General features: G+C 34.9%; 1 protein-coding gene and 1 long non-coding RNA gene across 6 annotated transcripts in view; one reads left to right on the top strand and one right to left on the bottom strand.

The window, feature by feature from the left end:
* Positions 1-23,089, bottom strand: part of LOC132916360 (titin homolog) — a 78,842-nt gene that overhangs the window by 7,542 nt on the left and 48,211 nt on the right. For all 5 annotated transcript variants that reach the window (XR_009660083.1, XM_060976277.1, XM_060976274.1 and 2 more), the window contains 20 exons: positions 20,052-20,215; positions 19,070-19,291; positions 18,209-18,462; positions 17,446-17,609; positions 17,100-17,370; positions 16,274-16,525; positions 16,051-16,183; positions 8,179-8,347; positions 8,059-8,104; positions 7,770-7,905; positions 7,031-7,187; positions 6,640-6,768; positions 5,802-6,149; positions 5,380-5,551; positions 4,733-4,886; positions 4,481-4,607; positions 3,652-3,852; positions 3,038-3,207; positions 1,987-2,925; positions 717-879 (listed from right to left, as the gene is read on the bottom strand). Coding sequence is in view for 4 of the 5 variants with exons in the window: in XM_060976277.1 (XP_060832260.1) it covers positions 717-879; positions 1,987-2,925; positions 3,038-3,207; positions 3,652-3,852; positions 4,481-4,607; positions 4,733-4,886; positions 5,380-5,551; positions 5,802-6,149; positions 6,640-6,768; positions 7,031-7,187; positions 7,770-7,905; positions 8,059-8,104; positions 8,179-8,347; positions 16,051-16,183; positions 16,274-16,525; positions 17,100-17,370; positions 17,446-17,609; positions 18,209-18,462; positions 19,070-19,291; positions 20,052-20,215 (4,371 nt within the window). In the remaining variant the exon portion in view is untranslated. The remainder of the gene's footprint in view (positions 1-716; positions 880-1,986; positions 2,926-3,037; positions 3,208-3,651; positions 3,853-4,480; positions 4,608-4,732; positions 4,887-5,379; positions 5,552-5,801; positions 6,150-6,639; positions 6,769-7,030; positions 7,188-7,769; positions 7,906-8,058; positions 8,105-8,178; positions 8,348-16,050; positions 16,184-16,273; positions 16,526-17,099; positions 17,371-17,445; positions 17,610-18,208; positions 18,463-19,069; positions 19,292-20,051; positions 20,216-23,089) is intronic.
* Positions 6,017-6,401, top strand: LOC132916362 (uncharacterized). Its single transcript, XR_009660084.1, has 2 exons — positions 6,017-6,151; positions 6,233-6,401. It is a non-coding gene; the product is annotated as an uncharacterized LOC132916362 (long non-coding RNA).

Genomic DNA, 23,089 nt, shown 5'->3' with positions numbered 1-23,089 from the left:
GAAATCAGTTTGGAAATAGTTGATTCTGTGCAGTGATTCTAGGATTACTTGTCTGCTTAAACTTTTACGAATTTTTAACACTTTCGCAAGAGACAAACTGTGAAATTAGTCGAGACAACTATTTTAGTATAATTAAATTAATTCAGTCGAAGATTTCTACGATTTCTCATGCTTCGATAAATTTTCTAAATTTTTATCTCACTGAGTCACGTACTTTCACGTATTAATTAACGATATTCTGCAGCAGTTTGATCGCGTCGGTAAAAACGTTTCCGCTTAATGCACTCACTTCAAAGAAGTTTCTATTTCCTTCTATCTAGTGGACAGGTAGGATTTCTCGCTCTTACTAATGTTGCTTATAGCCTAGACTATTCTTAGTTTCATAGAGTTCGCAAACGAAAACACTGATTCGTATTGTTGTATACTTGCTTTTATGCTATGCGCACACATATTAACGGGCGTTTATTGCAGTATAAGATATCGGGAATTTAAACGAGTGATGTAACACCGCTCGCTTCAAAGCTTTGTAAATACAAATCGTCTTCTAGTGTTTGTGGCTCTTGTCTATGTAATTTGAACAAGTGTTCCATCTCTATTTGAGGTTACATTTACGTAATGCCAACATAATTTTTTTTACTATAGCTTGTATCTCATCGTTCGTACATAGGTAACGATGCTCGTTGGTCAATTTTAATATTTCCTTGTCACGTCCATACCTTCAACAGCAACGCTGAAACACCGTCGGTCCTTTCCCAGTTTATTTTCCACGGACACTTCGTATTTCCCGGCATTATCGGCGGTAACATCGTCCGATATTAAGCAAGACACTCCACCGCCGTAGGTAATAGCAGTCTTTTTGTTTGCAGTCAACTCTCGACCCTTTAATCAAAATTCTCGATTAAACGGTTGATTGAACGCGACCAGAGATGGACGATTACAACTGACTGATAGGTGCTTATGAACGATTCTCATGCATGTATATAACTATGACATTACTATATATGAATTCGTGAGTTACTATATCTACATAACCGCAAGCGATTGTACATGATTACACGAAGTTAAATACGGCATTGAAGATGCAATTTTTATTAACGCACAATTAGACCTTGTTAAGGTAAATTTGGTATCGTGTTTTGAATATATAGTGACTCATGCAAGTATTTGGATGTCTACTACAGAAAATTTTCGTAGATATAGCGAAACTTTGTTGTAATCAGTATTGTAATCAGTTGCGGAAACTCAAACCCTTATGTACAAATAAAGGAGCAAAGACTAAATAGAAATTTTGTTATCTTCTTGACGTCAAAACAAATACTTTGTTTTAAATGTATTGTGTATTTTTTCATTGTATGTGCATTTCGTGTACATTTAATAATATTCCCGTTAATGTATGAGAACACTGTGTGTCCGAAGTCTAATAATCAGATAAGATTATCATAATTATGCTTATCTTATACACATGGATATATATCGAACATAAATTTCGTAGAATTTTTGCCTCTAAGCATATAATTAACGTATAATCAACGTTATCTCGCTAAATACATTGAAATTTATTAATACAATATCGATAACAATATATCATCGATAGTTTATATCCTTTTGCGAGTTTTGTGAATTTAGTTCGCAATTTTATAACTTTTAGGTACATCTTCGGATTTCGTTCAAACTTAACAAATATACCTCAGTCGTATCTCATTGTAATGCAAATAAAATTTCGAAATTTTTCGTATATGCCACACTCGATACACTCATGAAAGATCTTTATAACAGACTGTCCAAATACTTCGTTCCGGGAATCACAATATACTGATTTCATTTAATTGACGAACGATATCGAACAAAGATTCTCTTGTCTCGTAACAGTAGCGTCTTTAATCACACGGAGAACAAAAAACTTCTTGTATTTTGTTCTCGAATTACATTAAACAAAGTTTGACGTTTTGACGGGAGAATCTGACGGAAGATATAAATGATACTCACTGCTCGAAGCCACTTGACGACTGGTTCCGGATGACCTCGATACGTGACCCTGAGGACTACTCTGTTTCCTCGGAAAACCGTGACGTCAGCTGGTACCTTTACGATACTGGCAGCCGCGAATTCCTCCGATCTAATAGCAACTTTCTCCTCCTCTTTCGTCACGATTTCTTCCTTCCTTACAATCGAATCCTCCTCCAACTCTTGCAGAGCGCTTTCCATGCATATTATAGGTGTATTATCGTGTTTATTATAGTTATCTTGAATTTGTTTCGCATTGTTACCAGTCTTACACGGATCAGAAACCTCCGTTGAACTCGCTATACATTCTTCTTTGTTTTCAACTAATTTTGATATCTTTTCGTTCGAAACTCCAGGAGATTTTTCTTTACAAATATCCTTTGTTTCTTCCTCGTCTGAAGACGACGAAATCCTGTGTTCACTCGATTTGTAGCGCACTTGTTGAGTAACTTTACGTTCCAACTTTTTCGAGCCGCGAACTTTCCTTTTATTCGTTTTGTTAGTCGCCAGTGTTTTCCTGGTATCGAGTAACGGACTTTGAAGAATATTCTTTCTCGCGGGTGCAGGAGACAGTTGTTTAGGACCTGAAGTAGATCTGAGAGGCAACGAGGATGATCTGATTCGCATAGGAGACTCGTGTAATTGATTTCTAGGGGAAGAGGGAACGTCTCTTCTTGTCTTTCGCAGAGGATTGTTACGGCTACAGTTAACAGCCTTTGGTGGCTTTTCGTTGTTCATTTCCAGCGTATCGTGACGTCTCGATTCTTCAAAATTCTGTACCGTTCGCTGCAATCGTAGTTCTGCTGTGCAACTAATCGACGGTCCTTTACCAGTCACGGATGCGATGCATCGAATCTCACCGATATCTCGCGGCTGTACATCGTGTATCCTAAGAATGCTAACGTTATCATCTCTTTCAACCTAAATGTAAAAGCAGAAATATGATATTATAAATGAGAAATTAACAGCGAATGAAATTAACAAATTACAAAGCTCATAAACGAAGTTTCTTAAATTAGACGAGTTGACGCACCTTGCACCTTGAATTTTCTCTGATGTCCTTTCCATTGATCGTCCACGTGATTTCCATGGGTTTTCCACATTGCACCCGAGCACAGAAACAGGCAGTCTCACCTTTCGGTGTAATGACCGACACAGGAGTTTTCGTGAACTTCGGCGCCAATTTCGGAACACCTTTGTAATCTTGTGCACAAAGTAAAATACTTTTTAATTACCTTCGTATCGAGATTATAAGTTGTTGCATAGGTCAGATTTTAAAAGAAACGTATAGAAAGATATCAAAGAGGTATCAAATGTTAAATATGAAAAGACTAATGAAAAGGACGAGACATGGGTCTAAAGTATTGCATAAATTACATCGCGTCATTTTATCTGTTTATAGGAAATTTGAAAGTGCAAAATTACGCAGACTACGCATAATATGAGAAAATATGTAAAACACCCAAAGTATAGTGCTTTGTATACTTGATAGGTAAAACACTTTTCAAACGAGGTTTTACCTTTTTAAATATCTTCTCAAAGATATAAATTTGGACAAAAATTCACGGTATACTCTTAAGATATTTTGTCTATAAACGTGGAAGATTAAAATTTTTCTAAAAATAAATTTTATTGATAAAAATGTACCTTGAACAGCAAACAAGCCGTTGCTAGACACCTCTCCGAAATTATTGCGAACGAGACAAGTATACTCGCCAGCATCTTGTGGACAAACATTGGACAATCTTAGTGCGACGCCACCGTCACCATATATGACGTATTTATGATAATCGTTGTCAGGTATCTCACGACTGTCCTTTAACCAAGTCACCGAAAAAGGCGGTGTACCTGAAAAACATGATTTAATGGTCGTTGAATTATATAATCAACCATTTATATTAATTGACGCAATTGATTTCATCCCTTAAAAGTCGAAAGAATTCACGGGAGATGTAGTTGCTGAGAAGTCGCACTGATCGACTCCATAAATTGAGAAATAGAGAAAACTCACGATACTAATTTAGTTTGGAGTTTGCGAATATTTACGATATCTCCTAGCGATAAATAAACTTATAGAAAGAAATAATTCCTTTTTTGAGAAATTGAGCGTTAATGTGCAATCAGGAAATTTTTTTTTTTTTTTATTTTATTTTGGTTATTTTACAATTTGTCCTTATGGACATTTGGTAAAGTGTTATATTTTGTTGGCGAAGAAAAAAAAATAAAAATAAAAAATAAATATAGCATGTGGGCGGCTACCCCCAGCGGGGTGCCAGCTTCGTTTTTTTCTAAGTTATATCTTTTATGAGCAATCAGGAAATGAAAAAAAATTTACAAAAAAAATGGAGTTGCTTAGTTTGGCTTCAGGAGAAGCTCGTAATAAAAGATGGAAAGCACCAAAAATTATATAATAGTTTGCGATAAGTGCCAACTTATATTGTTCGTTGAATTAACATTATTTTTATGTTTACTATACCCGCAAGTCTCGTCTGTAGCTCGTAACAGTGACCTTCCATGACGATCGATTCTTCTGGAAGAGACTGTAAGAATTTCGGTGGATCTTTGTCGCACGTAGACGGATTATGAGAATCAAGAACGGTCACCTGTTATCGAAGAAGCAATTACGAAAATAATTATTTCCCATTGCAAGAAGATAATGTCGCGTTGAGAAACGAATAGAATGCAGAAGTCTATGCCACGTAGTTAGCATATGTCTAAGATTATTTACCTGACAAGAATTCTTTGTAGAACCAAGGACGTTCTTTGCCACGCAGGTGTACTCACCCGCGTCGCTCGCTTTCACTTTCAAAATTTCGACTTTCGCAGTTGTCCCGTCGAAGTACCTTTTTACTCGAATCGATCGTTCCAACGGGCGTCCATTTCTGCAAATTTGATCCTTTGATACTTTATGCTTTGAATAGATTGTGATTACAAACTAGATACGTAAACACAACATGGAAACTATGCTACGAGTTTTTAAAGCTTCCTCTCTTCCATTACACCGTCGACGCGATTTGTCTTTGAAATAGGAACAAAGAAAGTCTTATTCTAAATGGGTAAAGTGTAATAAATTCTGTAAAAAGTTCTGCAGGATTCAAGCTCGATGCAGAAATCGTTAGGTGTTCGGCCATCGTCGCAAGACCTTTTAGACACTCCGAAATTTATGACTACGTTATTTGCTACACGAAACACGCGTGAAAAACTAAAATGAATCTTTAAATCTGAACGAATCAGAAATAGATAAATCACAGAAAAATCTCGAAAAGTCTGTACGTGTAAAGAAATGGCAATTGTTCAGACATAATTGTGTATTGGATGTCTTTCACACAAATGATTATGTAATAATGTTTCAGAAGGGAACTTTTCTTGTTTTACCTGAACCACGTTGGTGTTAGACTAGGCGTTCCTCTAATACCGCAGTCGAGATATAATCTTCCGTTTATTCTGCTGGTCGTGTCTAAGAGACTTCGGCTAAAAGATGGATACGTTCTAGGCGATGCGCTCCTAGTTCTGATTGTTCTGGCAACCGACCCAAGTAATTGACGATCTTTTTGAACAAATTATCAAAATTGTAAGAATGAAATAACAGGTAATCCTATTCAGTTTTTCGAATGTTTGTGTAAAAAAGAAATGCCCATTTTTCTTGTAACTTAAATTAACGTATACACATTATAATTACGTGATTATATAGTTATGATATATTTGAATAGAAAATTGCCAATTTATCTGATAATGTCATATCAACAAGTCTACCGTAATTTAAAGAATACGATAAAACATAATCTCAATTTACATACTAATTATTTCCAGGCGGGCACTGGCTTCGATACGACCATAATCATTCTCCACGATCACTCTGTACAGTCCTGCGTCTTCTTGGGTCACTTCGACGATTTCCAATATCTTTACGTCGTCTCTTTCCTTTATCGAAATTCTAGCAGTCGGCGTGACGATTATGCCATTTTTGTCCCATTTTACCCATGGTGACGGGTGGCCAACTACAGCACATTGGAATCGCACGGTTTCCCCCTCCTCGACCACGCGATTGTGCGGAACTGCGTAAAATTTCGGTGGACTGATCTTTGGCCGTCTTGACATCGACCTACTTCGTGGAAGAAGCTGAGGAGACCTTAATTCTCGACCATCTGTAATTGTTCCATTTTGTCACATTTTTCTTTCAATTTAAAAAGTTGATTGGTACAAGTGACGTAAACCTTTTCTTTTTCAGCGTTCAACGCAAGAGTTTGGTCACCACCGTTTAATTGAGTCAACGTAAATTTTGTTATTAGGCCAGATATATTTATGGAAATTAAATTAACCCGTAATTGCTACGATGAGAATAAATAATTAAAAGGATAAAGATGAATACATAAAAAAATAAGAAAAGGTTAGTATTATGGGATTATAGTTATTACTTTATTTAAATTATCCTTATGTAACTATTTTAGTTAAATTATACCGTTAATACGTGCTTGTGTGCACAACACTCGACAAGTTATCATGAAAATAAAAATTGTAGGAGTCCGAGAGATTTCATTTTACCAATTACGAGTTAAATCTTTCCGAAAGTTTAGTGTTTTATTATATTAGTAATTTATTATTATTATTCTACACGATCTATTTTTTTACGCTTACGCGAAACTGCAGGAGACAAACTCCTGATCGGTGTCGAGCGTGGCGTCGATCTTGGCGTCGATCCGGCCGATAGAAGTCCTGCGGGCCTCGTCAATCTTTGGCTCAAAACATTCTCTTTCCCTTCAGGCACTAAAACGTATTTAAACAAAATGACTTACAAACAGGCAGCTTTCCATATTTCTGACACGTATTTCAAGAACGTAGGTAGCAAACGTGTTTCTTATCGCGAGAAACTTCAATAAAATCAGAATCTGGCTGCATTCGAGACACGATTTACTTTGCAGATACAGTGGTAATTGAATAACACTTAAACCGAAGGTTTCACGTATTTGTATCACTTGACGTTTCCATATTGCCTTATTAAACGATCGTGAATTAAATACAAAATTACCATCCACTATTAGGCAGGCTGACGTGAATGCTTTTCCAAGGTCGTTATATGCCACGCATGTATATTCGCCCTCGTCTTCCGGATAAACATGTTGGATGCACAGACGCGCGGTTTCTCCATCAAAGTCAGCGGAGAAATCGCCACCCATTTGTAGAATCTGAATGTGCATATTACAAGCAAGTAAGAATTATCATTACACAGACGATATAATCTTATATAAACTTGCAGTTTCTTTATTTTTCTCTATATATGTATTTTAATATTATTATTATTATAGTATTGTAACACGGGGAATAACAATATATGGAATATTTCTAAATTCGTATAAAATGAAATAATAATACATAGAATATCTCTAATTTCGTATATGTATAATGGTATAATGTGGTATACGGAATGTTATTATTAGACTGCAAATATTTATGAAATTATGGAAAGTTCAAATATACAAAAATGTACATGATGTATAGTATAATATATGAAAACATACAAAATGTATCTTTAAAGTAAAATTATATGAATTTCAAATTTACACGATTACATAAATTTCTATATAGATTCTATTTCTCGAATCGCATAAGAATATCCATAAAAATACGGATTTATTTAACTATTATATGATATTATACTACATTTATATATATGTATTATAGAGTTTAATTTTCGTTTTACATTATACCACTCAGTGAATTTTATAACCAGATATGAAAATGTTTCTTAGTTAGCAATTAATATTTACCTTTCCTCCACGTTCCCAACGCACCAATGGCGCCTCGGGAGTAGCGTGTACTTTGCATTCAAGGGTAACAGCATCGCCGTCGCAACATCTCAGATCTCGCAGCTCCCTCGTAACTATCGGCAAAGTCAGCACCTTTCTGCCAATCAAAATTCACAAGCGTCATTTAGTCAATACGATCGAGATATTAGTCAATATTAGCCGTTGTTTCATAAAACGTGGCGGAACTTGCCACGTGTCGCGTCATGTAACAGGATTTATCTAGCCAGTAGTCTAGATATGTACCACTTACCCGTGTGTGACCCCTGATTTCTTCATTTTCTCCTCTTTGCCTTGACCTGAAAGCATGATACATGTATTATCCTTTCGTCTAAGCAAATCGTCCATGCTTCTTTCGAATGCTAAACATTACCTTTCGCGTAGATCTGCAAAGAAATCACGGCTTTGGCCTCCCCATGGCAGTTCCGCGCTATTACGGAATACGTTCCCGTAAAGTCGAGTTTCGCGTACGGTATCTCCAGTCGATACTGAGGTCCTTCGCCGACCAGCCGGAAGTGGGCTGCGTCCCTGTAGTAATCAGGCTGTAAAAGAATGAAAATTGGAAATAAAATATAAATTGAGAAACGTTGAAGAAGTTAGACACAAAGTGGCTCACGATATTATTGATACAATTGAGAATTTGACAAAAATGTATGAAGTAACAAGATAACGTAAAGAACTTCCTATATAGTTGAGATTTTCAGGTAACAAAATCGTAAAAGATTAACCGTGCATTTCTAAATGAAAAATATTAAAAAGTCCTTGTTACACGGTATTGAAAAGTTCTAAATATTCCACAAATTTTTCTTATATTCTCCATTAAGTCTGAATAATTTAGTGATTCGCTGGAGAATGTAGAACATGGAATTTGAAATACAGTAGAGCCCCATTTTATGGAGCGAAAGTTCAGTGTCTGATTGTTGCCGACTGAATCTACTTATCTGAACACGAACTGCTCTTATTTGAATCATAGATGGAGATCATAGATAGCATAGAAACTCAAGTTGTATGAACCGTGCATATTATGTATTTCTTCACCAGGTTCAGAGCGAATCACAAATTGATCAGTCTATGTAAAAATATTAATTTCTTCTTCACAAATAAAGCAACGTTTACAGTAAACGAATTAGATGACTAAATAACGTTCTGATATTTTCTTTACGTTCGAGTGCATTTCAATAGCGCCACCAAGAACTTGAATATGTATTCGTTGCTCTTATCCGCACGCACTCTGAAATCTCACGCTACTAAACGCAACTTTTATTGCTGACTTCGATAACACGTAATCTGAGTGCGTGTATAAATATCCAACGCAAACTCGTGCTGGAAGAGCCATAGAAGAAGAAAAGAGAAACGCCACGAAGTTTTAAGTCCAAAAGAACTTTACCCTGTTAATGAGAGGTGATCTCGAAGTACAACCTCGAAGTACAACCTCGACCTGAATACCGACGTTTCCGTCATTTACGCCCACATTGAGGTCACCCTTTGTGATCGAATGCTAAACCATTATTTATCCATTATTTTTATCGATTGCTTACAAAATTAACAAATTTATAAGCATTTCGCTACGTGTTTGGAAAACTTGCAATATTTTTGCTACATTTTATTCATCATAAAAGATATAACTTAGAAAAAACGAAGCTGGCACCCCGCTGGGGGTAGCCACCCATATGCTATATTTATTTTATTTTATTTTTTTTATTTACCAATGAGATATAACACTTTACCAAATGTCCTTCAGGACAAATTGTAAAAAAAATTAAAATAAAATAAAAAAAAAACATTTTATTCTCTCTGTGGTTTCTGAGGAATAAATTATTATTTTCATTGTTATCCTACATAATCTTCTGTTTTATAAATCTTTTGCTGCATTTGCAAAGCTTTTTCATATTTTTTATGGCGTTGTGCCTCTTTTTCGATAACAGAAATTCTTCATAAATTTGGCAGCTTGACGAATCCGGGGTTAAAATCCAGTTGAAAAAAATGTTCTAGATACATAGAGGCAAAGTCAGGTAGAAAGAGAAGGAAGGGCAGTTGATAAAAGTAAGATGGGAAACGTCTTCGTCGGGGCTCTAGTCCATATAGGGAGCGAAAGTTGAACAGATCGTTCGAGACTGATCTCGTTGCTCGTATGACACGACTGCCAACGCATATTACTGTTTTTTCATTACTAATTGCGCGTCTCTTCGCCAGACACGCCCTTCTTAAACCCTCGAAAATTAAGGTCGTTGAAAAAGAAAGGCTCAATTGTTTCCTTTTTCGACCGAACTAATCTGAACATCCAGCGTTTCAACGCGCTTTAAGTTACATTTAATTGTTCCGGATCTGACATCTCTAACATACCTCGCAATACTTTTCTCTGTCGTTAATAAATTTTATTTATCTAGTTCTAATTTAGTTCCATTAAATATGATAAATGTTCGAAATACGTATTACGGGTTCCGATGTTTGTAAAAATTTTTGTCACGTGCTGAACACCGAAACTGACTTTGATTTATAGCAGCATGGTTGTCATCACGAAATGAAGTTTTCAGTATTTCTAATGCTCGAACTCGAATCGTGACATAATGGACCTTCTGAGACCCATCTGTCTTTCACCTGTCGCGGTTCGCCTACGATGAAATTTATGCGGACGACACTTCCCGTTACGGAAGAGAGGCGCCATAAACCGAAGCAGAGCCGGCTACTGCAAGGACTTCTTGCAATGTCATCTTATATAGATCTATATTTACGCGTGTAAAACAGATTGTCGACATACAAGAAATCTGTTTGCTGGTGGACATATAGAGAGCAGAAACTTTCCGAGTTTCCGAGAATATTTCTGTTTTAAGGATTAATAGAGTACTATTTCTAGGCTGTTCTACGATATACACAAATAGTATATTTAAAAAACTGTATTATTAATATTAGAAATTCGTGGAACAATTTTTAATCAGCCACGCATAGAGATAGTATCTTCCTAGAGTATTATTTTCAATGTTTTCTAGAATATGTTTAAGTAATAAATTGATGTTTTCATTAAAATTCGTGGTAAGAGTTTTAATCAAACTTAAAATCACTATTTTTACATTCTTCTATACTTAAACAAAAATAAATTCTCGACCATGTTTTTATTAAAATGAATTTTTCACTGAATAGCTGATAAAAGTAAACAGACATTTTTGATAAACCTCAGACAGAAAATTAATATTCTTCACGGGATATTATTTGTAACTTTTTTGACAATATACTTAATTCATACTTTAGACGATGATATTTTTATTAAAATCAATGTAATCATTTTTAACGAACCTCAAGAAGTTGTTTGCACTTATGTCATATCCCCTGTGATGTCAATATTCATATATATATATATATTTAGCAAATAAAAATATTATTAGATATTATTTACTAAATATATTTGTATATCTAATATATTCATCCGATAAAGGAAAAAGGAATCGTGACGTTGAAAACATAATCTTTCACGGTATCCAGAACTTTTTGATCAACGAGCATCGATCCCTATCGCGAAATCGCGACTCGTTTATCCCCATTTAGCAGCTGCAGCTGCACTGAAAACAAACTTGGACGTATTTGGCGGTGCACATTCGCAGTCGCGACGCGTCGCGTCCCTCCGATCGACGACGGGACGAAAGAACGAGAGAGGAAACTCGGACTCGGCCAACATTACGGCGAACAGGCGCTGACATTCGCGCTTAAGCGTCGACCAGTTCGATGAATGTCCTAACGAGCTCCGCTGAGATCGATGGATGACTCACGTCACGGAGATCACGGCTTTGAGATCTTACAACCCGATTAGATCCTCGATGATATTTCAATAAATTGGTCGTTGGTCGAACGATAGTTTTATTGATAAAAATAAGAATTGTAGGTATTATCATTAGATGAGAAAATGATATCAAGTAAGACAGATTTATAGGAATTAGACGTTGAATGGAGGAAGTATAAGAGTAATATTATTACTATAGAAGGATATCTTCATAGATATTGTGTGCTAATATTAATGTTAACATTAATGTGTTAATATTAGTATAGTGTAGATATTTGTGTAAATTTATATCTTTACAAGTAGTCAATTTTTTTTCAAAGAAGTGAGATTAGATAAAATTTGTTTTATTCCTTCAATGTTTTATATATTTATATATTTGATATGTTATTATATATTTCAATAATATTTTCATGAGAGTATTATATAATAATGATGATATATTCCCATAAGTGTGTGCAGTTTAGCTATTAGATACTAAATATGACAAATTTATGCAAAGTAGGTGTCAAGTAAAGCAAAAAATCTAATAACATTTGTAAAGAACGTGCGAATATTTATATGAATGGTTTCATGGATTTATGCGGTTTCAAGTAGAAAAGAAAATAAAGGTATTAGATGGAAACTACGTAAAAACGACTTGACAGATTTATGTAAATTGAGTGTCAACTACTGAAGAAAATTGATCATATTTCAAAAAGTAGAAAGGCGACAGTAAAATTGATAAATGTGAATCGCATTTTAGAAAGAGAAGCTAATTCTTATCAAGCACTACATTCACTACGCAACTTGGAATTTAGTACGAAGATTCAAAACGAAGTTTTATGAAATAACTATAAAAAATATACATTGATTCGATTATTGATCACTAAAAAGATTCTAAAATTACGTAAATTTCTTGAAAGAATTTTTTACGTCTTAGCTCTAAACAGAATGCATTTACAAGACAGTAAATTCATGCACATACTGATTCTTACAAGTAATTTTTTTAATTCTTCGAGCTTTCAAAAAGAATTAGAAAAATGCAGCGGAAAAATTTTAATAGATAACGCTACAAAAAGTACAAGCATAGTATAAAAAGTATAAAAGATGAGTTTCTGCTTACGTTCCAAATTTCCACATCGAATATATCCAAATCCGAAATAAAAGAGTCAGCGATACGAAGAATTAGCGTCCGAAAGATAAATACCACTTTCTTAGTGAGGAGATTTTCAACGAGTACTCAGAATGATCGAAATAAAAAATATCCATGTCACTTATCGTTCTTAGAAGCTACGATCCAGAGGAATTGTAGGAGGACGAGTGGCTATTCGTTCGCCAAAGACACGCGACGACTGTTTTGCCGCCTTGTGCTATTGCACTACCGATCCATCGACGAAGAAAGTCGGCTTCGTCAGAATAAGTGGGGAGCCTCTTCTCTTCACGCTTTTCGATAATGCAGATATCCCTTTGTCACGCGGATACCATATACGCCTGTTTTTTCCGGTTACCAATCACTTCCGGTTTCCTTTTCGACTACATATTAGCAGCTTATACTTTTACTTGTTGACAAATACATTTTTCGTATTATTTATCTATTATTATTTTCGTGACTCTTTCAATGTAAACACATTATATATTATACAAATAATAATGACACACACATATATGTATATATAATATTTATAACGCGAGAGTTAAGTAATTGAACATTCAAAGGATATAGGTATCGTACTTAATTAAAAAATCTCATTATCAGCACAAGATCTTCCGGTCATTTTTCATTTTGCTTCTAAGGAATGCTTAGCGTCAGACAGTGACGATGACGATTCAACGCTAGAATGACGTCAACGTGTTTAAAATTATTATTAATTAGCATTCGTTGACCGTAGTTTCGCGCGTGCTATCGCCAGAATAAACTCGGAAGAGTTCGTACGAAACTCGTATGAACACGTGAATGGAATATAACTGACTGTAGCTTGCAGTAACTGTTGAAAATGATAACGTGAGTTCGCGCTCGCCATCCATATGCAGATGCGCTAGTTACAATAAACAGTAACTAGAAGATAGTTCTAGATATAATCGACAGATTTAATCGATAGGTTTAAGATATTCTTTTCTTTTTATCCCTAGTCCACGTAAAAAAGTGCAATAAAGGTTTTTCGGCTCAAAATGGTGTGATATATATATCCAAAGAATAAAATAATAGCTATTGTGATCCTACCTCTAAATACAGAAATAACAACAGTAACATATTTTTTCATCAAATCTTTCGTATCACTTCTGTCGATCCGGTAAACGTTTATTACATCGAATTGGGCTATTTTTTCCTTTGTCAATAGTAGTATAATAAAATTCGATCTAGCTTTTCGGATATTATCAATATGAATTAGACGAATTAGACGCATTATCAATATGAAGTAGACGACTATACAAAGTACAACACCGTTCATAAGTATTAGGACATTTGCATAACTTAAAGTTAAAGAAGAAGAAAAAAGACATTAGGAAATTATTAAAACCTTTATTTTAATTCATACGAGTTTCATCGACTTGATGCAATAAAATTAATTTTCTTCCGCGTCTATATTTGTTGCATTTTTTCGATCATTGTTTTGATATTCATACGATTGCTGCGCGAATGACTTCATAATTCAGATTCTTGAAATTTCCCATTTAATTCATCTCAAATTTTTCAATGGAATTTTGGGCCATTACTGAGCGAACTACGATAGGCGAGGGGCGGGTAACACAATATTATTAATTTATTATGACGATTGCAATAAATAGTTCCACCAAATTATTTCTGTGCGTACCTCAAACTTAATTTTATGCGAAAACCAAATTTCGAACAATTAAACGTTTTCTTGAAAATCCCAATTAATCACATTTTGCATAAAACTATATTGAAAATTATAGTAACCTAAGTAAATCTACTGTTATTTTCCCTAAAATAATGTTTTGCGTTTATCGTTGCAAAAAATTCATTATCTTTTCCAAGTCATGAGAACTTATCGCCGCAGAGGAAATTTTCACTTAATTATGAAACTAAACTTCGATCAACCACGAAACTAAATGCATGATACGTTCAAAAATTGAAATATGCGTCAAATTCAAATTCTCAACTCAAAATCTTGACTGTTTTCCACTACGCTATGATTTTCACTCCGCTGTGTAACAGGTGTCTCAGCATTCGTGAACGCCAGTGTAGTTCAAAGTAGTTTCATCCGTTCAGTGATCAGACTGCATTGACCGCAGTAACAAGATTCCCTGGGCCCTGGACGATTCCCATTGTCATTGGGACCTTCTACGCGATTGAGCAATAAATTTCTCTCTTTCTCCCGAAGCCGGGTGTCTAACCTCACGTAACTTACTATTACCTTTTAAAGAGCCGTCTGATATCAATGCCGTTTCCCCGACGCATATAATGCTTGGCCCATTTATGGGCATAATGCGGTATGTTACGTTGTCATTTCTTTTTCGCAATCACCTTGACCCACATCATGGATCAACTCGGCATTAGGGACACGTCATTTCACCAATTGCACAACGTTTCTCTCTTTCTTTTTCTCCATCGTTCCCTGTCCGTTCGATCAACCACCCGCCGATCCGTAGATGTCTATCTGATACGAATCGATTTGTACGAAAGATCGACTCGAGCTTGGATTTTATACGATTTTTCTTTCAATTTGTGATCGACATTGTTTAAGAAGATTGGGGTCTACTGGTGACGAAGGATGATAAATGGTAAAGACCGAAGGAAAGTTGAGTCATTGATTTGTTCGAAAGTGCAGAGTTAAGTTTCATGCTGGTCACGTGGCGAACGTGCTTCGTAAAATTGTTTTCCACATTTTTATCGCTGCTTGTCATTTATGACTTTTCTTGGTCGTTATGGAATCGGTATATACTCGATATGTAAGTTTGAATAAAATTTATATGGGAGATCTTATAGGAAGATGCAATCTTATTTGATACGCATTTCATTTCTACCGATGATTGTACGTGCCAACCAGGGGTGAGAAGAGCTTCCAAATACGGGGTTGAAGCTATAACTATCAGAGTACGGATATTTACACAAATGTATCATTTTATAAAATAAATTAAAGCACTGGTAATCTAAACAAAGATCTGTTTCATCTATTAAAGTACATATTTCGTCTATTAAAGTAAGTAAGCTTGCTTTTTCGTTTCATTTTTTAAATTAAGTTTCATCCAATTATTTGATATAAAGTTTCATTTAAGAAATGCAAATTCCTTATATCGTTGAATTTCCTTCGTGTGGATTATTTACATTTTCAAATTAAATGTCTCTCATATGCGTCTTATATATTTCTGCATCTTTAAAATCATAAACATCCGCAATCTAATAATAATTGTTTACTGTGATCTTAGACGCAAAGATAAGCATACGAACAATATTCAGATTGTTTGAACAAAATTATTTATTTGAAACATAAAAATTATGTAAGATTAAAAGAAATGAATAAAAAATCTTACCCTGAGAAAATCACGCAGCCACATCACTTCCGGTTTCGGATCACCCACCACCTCACAGGATATAATAACATTGTCGCCTTCAATCGCCTCGGTAGACAGTGGTTTCGTGACGAAAAGAGGTTCCTTCGAGTATCTACAAATTTTTATCAAGAGCAAATACAATTAATTCAGTTATATAAATGTAAAATGATCTTCGTTCGACTGATTGTTATACAGAACTTACGGTATGTCTGGCGTGGACACGATCGTTACAGTTGGCACTCCTTCAACGGACGTCTCGTCATCCTGCGTTTCAGTGCCAATAATGGATACTCTTGTTGAAGTCTCGGCAAAGCCAACCTCGTTTGTAGCTGTACAACAATAAACGCCAGCATCCCTTTGAGTGACCTTGGCCAAGCACAGCTCGATGGTACCATCGTGGTTCAAGGTCATTACTGCTCTTCTGCTTGGACGTAAACGAATTCCGTCGCGATGCCTGAACAGATGATTCAGTTTCAAGATTCACACTTCGGCATCGATACGTGTCGATGACATATTTCGATATTTCGATCAATTATTTTATTTATTTAAAGTCTCGTTCATTTCCGAGAATATCATTTACGCTTCAGACGAGATATTTCTCGCGTTCTTTCATTAATCTAACAAGATATCTTGTCCACAGATTCAGATAAAAAGGTATTCGAATTGGGATCTATCGTCGTCTCGAATGTACAAGGGTTAAAATAATTGTGTTTTATTTCTCTTTTGTACAAAACGATATTGAATCTTAGATATTGTGAAACGATTATAATTTTAGACGATGTTGCCAATGATCCTCGATGTTGAAGCAGCATTAAAATTAGAGAGAAAAAAGTAAAGAAACAGGCGAGTATCTCTTTTATCTAGAGTTACATAAATCAAATTACGTCGCCAGATATCTCGTCCTTGATCAAATATTTCTCATGCTTATTATTTTACTATTATTATTGAAATTACTCTTTTATAATTTTTATAGTATTATTAAATCGTGAAAATTTTGTAGATATCGTGGTTGCTAAGTGGATACCTACCATACGATGCCAACACTGGGATAAGCTTCTATTTGAGCTGTCATTCGCAGATCTCCGCCTAGTTTCACGGTATAAACAGCGTCAAGGCCACACAGGAATTCTGGAGCAATGTAAGCGCGAATTCCTTTGTCTACTACCAGGATACATCGGCAAGACACCGAACCACTCGCGTTCTTCGCCATAACCATGTAACAGCCGGAATCTTCCAGCATGGAGTGAATAATCTCCAGGGTGTGGAAGTTCGAATCATTGTTCCAGAATACGTGACGTTCTTCGAGAAAATAGGAATGCTTTTAATCTGTTGAAAATATTACGAAGTAGGAAAACATTGGCAAAGTATATTTACCATCTTGTCGAATCTCTTCGGCATCCTTATACCATGTGACTTCTGGAGCCGGATATCCTGTCACTTGACACGTGAGTCTAACTGGAAAGGATGCTTGGACTCTTCTATCTCGAACTCTCATTGTGAATTGCGGTGGTCTGTCTTCCGTTTCGTCTCCCAAGCCTCTGCGTATCAACGCGAAAGTTTCATTTTAGTAATTAAAATTATTAAAATTATTTAAAATTATTTCAACAGAGATTAGAGAAAGATAAAAAACATGATCGAAAATTTGTACACAGTGTACATATGTGCACAGTGTTACGTAATATTAGATGAAAATCGATAATCGGTTATTATTCGCTGATTCTAAATGAAATTTCACCGAATAACATCCTCATTTCCTATTTCCCATCTTCGCTCGTTGAGATTAGAAAATTTAATTATAATATTGCAAAAAAGTGATAGATAGACCGCTAAGGTTTATGAAAATTTATAGTTTCATCAACACTCACGATAAAAATAGATAGAAAATTATAGAAATATAGAGAATCCAATAGAATATGGAAGTTAAATAGGTTTCACTTTGTAAATAGAAACTGTCTCAATAAATACTTCAATAAATATTTTGCTATGGATACGTGTATTTTCTACATATTTGTATAATGCTTGAAATTCCTCATAAATGAATAAACAAAAATCCATAGTATTATTATAATATTTACAATTAACTGTTAGGTAAATTTCCTATTAATTTAGACATTGATTTCATATCGATTACTCATACCTCGATCTAAGTTTCTCATCAGCCTCAATGATCTTCGGATCATTAACAACGAGTACCCTAGCAAACGATGAAACCTTTCCAATCGAATTACCCGCCTCGCAAACGTATCTGCCACTGTCGATTTCCTGAACATTTTCAATCGTCAAACAACACCTGGTTGCACTGTGATAAATCGACAATCTAGAGTCACCGTTGGGATCAATTTCCATCGATTCGTGGTACCATTTTATGTCTACCTTCGAATCAGCCCGTATCTACAAAATTTTACACAGATTCATAAATATCTCTGAAGATTCTGACCAGTAGTATGGAAACCTCGAATGAGAATCTGTAGCAAATTGTGATCAAAGTTGAATCGACGATATAGTAGGATTCTATAGTCTTTGTAACTCGTTTTAATGCACACAGATTGCAGATATTTCGTCGGAACGCAAAAAGCACGTTAGATATTTGAAACTTATGGAACAAAATAATTATAACTCCGCTTTTTCTCAAAATCTGCTAATTGAGCCGCTCAAAAGCCGCGTTGATCAACTCTATAAATTAAAAAGAAGGAAAAATGATGTTGCAAATAAATGCTATTTCTTTTAAATTAATTTTGAGATGCGATCTTCTCGTAATAAATGAACTCATTAACATAATAAATGAAGTCATTAATAACGTACTTATGCAATGAAATTGAAAATTAATAAAAACGGAGTCGATCAATTTAGCCTCTAAGGTACTCGAATATGCTCTACATCCTTTTTCGAGGTTTCTATTTGATCGTAAACATGCATCAAGAACGTGTATTGAATTTAATAGTAAATAGGCCGGAATAAAAGCAGGAAACGAACGATTGACTAATAATAGCACACTTGCCTCGCATTCCAATTTGACTGTGGCCCCCTCGAGCACTTTGAGCTGACCTGGCAAAATCTTCGTGAACTCCGGAAGATCGACGATTTCGCTGACCTTGACGGAATTCGTCATAGTAACGGACTCGCCCCATCCATAACGGTTCCTTGGCGTTACTTGGAACTTGTACTCGCCACCGGGTTTCAGATTGAACGCGTCGAACGCGTTGATTGGTGTCATACCCAGCTGATAGTGAAATCGATTTAATCTCGTTCCTCAATTTAATTTAATGAAATAGGAAAATTGGTCACGAAACAGAATTGAAGATGAAGAAATGAAATTTTTATTCATTCTGATGTAAAATTGTACATGCAGACGAAATCTTCAATTTGAAGAAATTATGGACAAAGTTAACGCCTTATACAGGAAACCGTGTGCTTTCAAGCAATAAGATACATATTTTATTAAAAGTAGCTATAAAACTTTGGAAATCTATGATAAAATTTTCCATGTGAAAGAAAAATACATTTATTCCACCTTTTCATTAATTGTAAAGGAAATTTGTACGAAATACTGTGTTTTTACATGTATCACAATGTGTCAAATTGAGACCAGGGACATACGAGACTGCAGAAATAAAAGAAACTTACGATCAAGATTTGTTAGTATGGCTTGACTACAAGTTAAAGTGACAGAGATATTTCTTACTATATAGATTCCTTAAAAAGTGGCAGATTGTAACAGAGAAAAGATTTATGTTACTATGCAAAGATTCATCGTAGTTTCAGACCTCGAACTGTCAAGAAGTTCATCGTGTTCAATGTTGCACAATTTTCGAAAACGAATCCTAAACTTCATATAGATTCCATCAGCTGATCTTCAAATAGAGTTAACGATTTCTTAAATTTTAGTTTTTAACATTGTAATTCAATCCTTCTTTTTAGCATTTACTGCTTGACTTCTCAAGATCTGATATTAAAAGAACGATAAATAATATCGACGATACCTCGACCCATCGTGCACCACCGTCACTGCCCAGCAACCAAGCGTCGACTTTGTATGCGATGACAGGCGCTGGTCCTCTCCTTTCTGCTTTTCCCCAACTCAAAGACAACCAGTTCTTTCCTCCGTCAACCACCACCGGTTCGCTCGTAATTGGTCCTGGAACATCTAAAGGAAACAATTTACTCTCACTCTTTGCTCCATCTTTCTCTCAATTTTCATAAAATTTTCATACAAATATAACAAGTTTAGAGCACTCCTCGCTTTCTAAACGAAATACATTTTTTCGTACATTTTTCTGACAAATAAGAATATTATAAATATTATAAATATCATTTCTAATATAATTAATTATATGTTACAGTTTCAATAATATACAATGGTATTATTATAAATGAAATATACATTTTTACTCGAGAAAGTTGTTATTTCTTTTGAGTTTATGACATGCTCTAAACTTTTGAGTGTCAGCAACATTAAATTATTCTGCAGCACACTTTTCACAGTTACAGGTTTCAGGTAATTTTACACAAATCCAGCTGACCTCTATGTCCATACAAATACTCCAAAAAATCGATGATCAAGCAATCCTTATCAGACCACGATCGTCTCAGACGAGAAATCGTCGTGTCTTCATCGTCGTTCACGACGATTCCATGATCGTGAGGCTTCATTCTCGTTCTAATTTCTCCTCACGTTTCATTACAGCTTTCCAGCGATAAAAATTACATTCTCCTTCTCTCGATTAATGATATTACTCACGAATCGATCTTGAATCATCATCGAGAAATACGAAAGCTATGATTCGATAAAATTATTTCTTATACGAACATTCGCGAAATTGTTACTTTGGCGAGTAGCGTTTCAAGGAAGAAATTAAAAAAATGTCAAGGTTTTTATTTTTTTCTGGTGACTCCAAGGCTCGTAAAAAAAGTAGGGCATACGAGATGACTCGCGTCCCGACGCCGACTGAATTTTGAATTTGTGGATATACGAGGATGTTGGAGGGAGGCGAATAAGCAAGGCAAACGAAAATAACTCAACACGAGAGAGGTGTTTCCACCAGAGCTTAGGTAAGTACAGGTGTCGTAGGTGTTGTAGGTGTTGTAGGTGATGTCACACGTTTGCTTGTCGTTACACGATCGTTATATATTTCGTTGGAATTGTGTCACTTATTTCAGCCGATCGTTCATAAATCGTAACAGCATCCCCTTTCTTTCGTAATTTCTCGTTAATTTGTTTCGTTTTGTTACGTCCTGACGATAATATCATTGATGTTTTGCTGTTACATTGATTTGTTGGCAATTGTATAGTCAGCTAGGAGATGACATTGACGATGATTTAGATCAACAGCTGTTTGTCTTCTACCATATTGTCAATTTTGTTATATTATATTATCCTGTATTATAGTTAACTGCGTTTTGCGTGTATTATCATAATACCAATAATTGTGAAACGATCCTTAAGTAACCGTTACACTAGTATTTATTTGTAACTTTTATTTGTAATACTTTTCTTTGTAATTTTACGATTAGTTTTTTGCAATTTCTCTATGGTTAAATGTTTAAAATTTTAAATAATTTGTATGTATCAGACGAGAAACAAGTTTGTAATGTTTTTTCTCTCTTTCTTTATTTTTTTCTTTTTTTTTTTTGAGAAAAGTGCAATTGACATTTACTCGTTGTTGGTAAATTTACTACGTGCGATATAATTTTTATGCGATTGTTAGAATAGAGTAACTTACGTTTGCAACTGTTCATTTCCTCTTTTCATTCCGTCGATGAACTTTTACAATTTTTCCAACGTTGTTAAGCGCTTCAATCTTTAGGAAAGAGATTTTTGAAAGCGTTGTATCTAATATTACAAATTCCGTAACACGATCTAGGATGTTTATTTATTGAACGGCCTACTTTGTAGGAATCAGCTGTTCCCACAATTTGCTATGTTTATTTTTGCACGTTTTCTGGCGTTTGGAGGAAGTACGTTGTACATTATGATTAAAAAATTCAATCAGTTGATCAAACAGTTTAACTATCACGTTTTATATAAAATATTTAAATAATGTTAAAAATATTTAGATGATATAGTATATTTATTATGCAATTTTAGACCATCGAGATATTTGAAATTAATTTGCGATAAACGTCGGGACCTTTGATTCTAATTTGAGAATCATGATTCCCTTCCAACGTGTCGCGGCGGTAGTTTTCTTCTCTGTGCTCAGTGTACGCATTTAATCATGCCATCCGAGTTTCTTTTCGTTTAATTGTGCATGTGATATATTACATTTGTTTCGTTTATATGTAGTATAGCGCGCTATTATATTTTAAAGGTTTGGTCAAGGAACTGTCACACTTGGCCCTGTTCCAGCATCGAGATCAACCATTCGTGAATCGGAAATGTTTATAATTTTATTCGAAGGTTTACGACGATCTGATTGAAATTTGTTTCATCGTCTGTTTTTTAACTTGCATTGTTGGTATCTGACGTTGAAAAGCTTAACGATAGCTATTTATGCGATTTATTCGTATTCCAAGAGATTTTCGCTATTAGGATAAAAAATATTTTCTCATTTTGCAATTTTTTATTTTGTGCTTCCGATATTGTTACCTTGTCGATTAAAAAACTAATTCCAATGCTTAATTGATGTGTATAGATTACAAAACGATTATTATAAATTATATGTCGTATTAATATTATATTAATTCTCAATATGAATTTTGGGATTTTTCAACGAATTAAAAGTACGATAAATTGTAACTTATTTTTCGCTACTTCAGAAAAACGCGCCAAATTATTCAAAACCAAAATAGAATTCGGTATCTCGTTAAAAGACCTGCGAAAATAGGATCAACAGATTTTCTACCTTTTGTTTGTGGATGCTCGACAAATGATCACCCTAAATATTGACGTCATTTCAAGGGAAACTATAGTCCGACTCTAGTTCATTTGGACTATGTCCATTAAAACCTGGGCCAAGTGTACGAGTGAAGTTACAGTCACTGTCGCTGAACTTCTAATTATAATCACTTGATTATACGT

This window comes from Bombus pascuorum, chromosome 2, assembly GCF_905332965.1.
Source record: "Bombus pascuorum chromosome 2, iyBomPasc1.1, whole genome shotgun sequence".
In the NCBI taxonomy this organism is placed as follows: domain Eukaryota; kingdom Metazoa; phylum Arthropoda; class Insecta; order Hymenoptera; family Apidae; genus Bombus; species Bombus pascuorum.
This window is presented reverse-complemented; position numbering and strand designations above follow the sequence as displayed.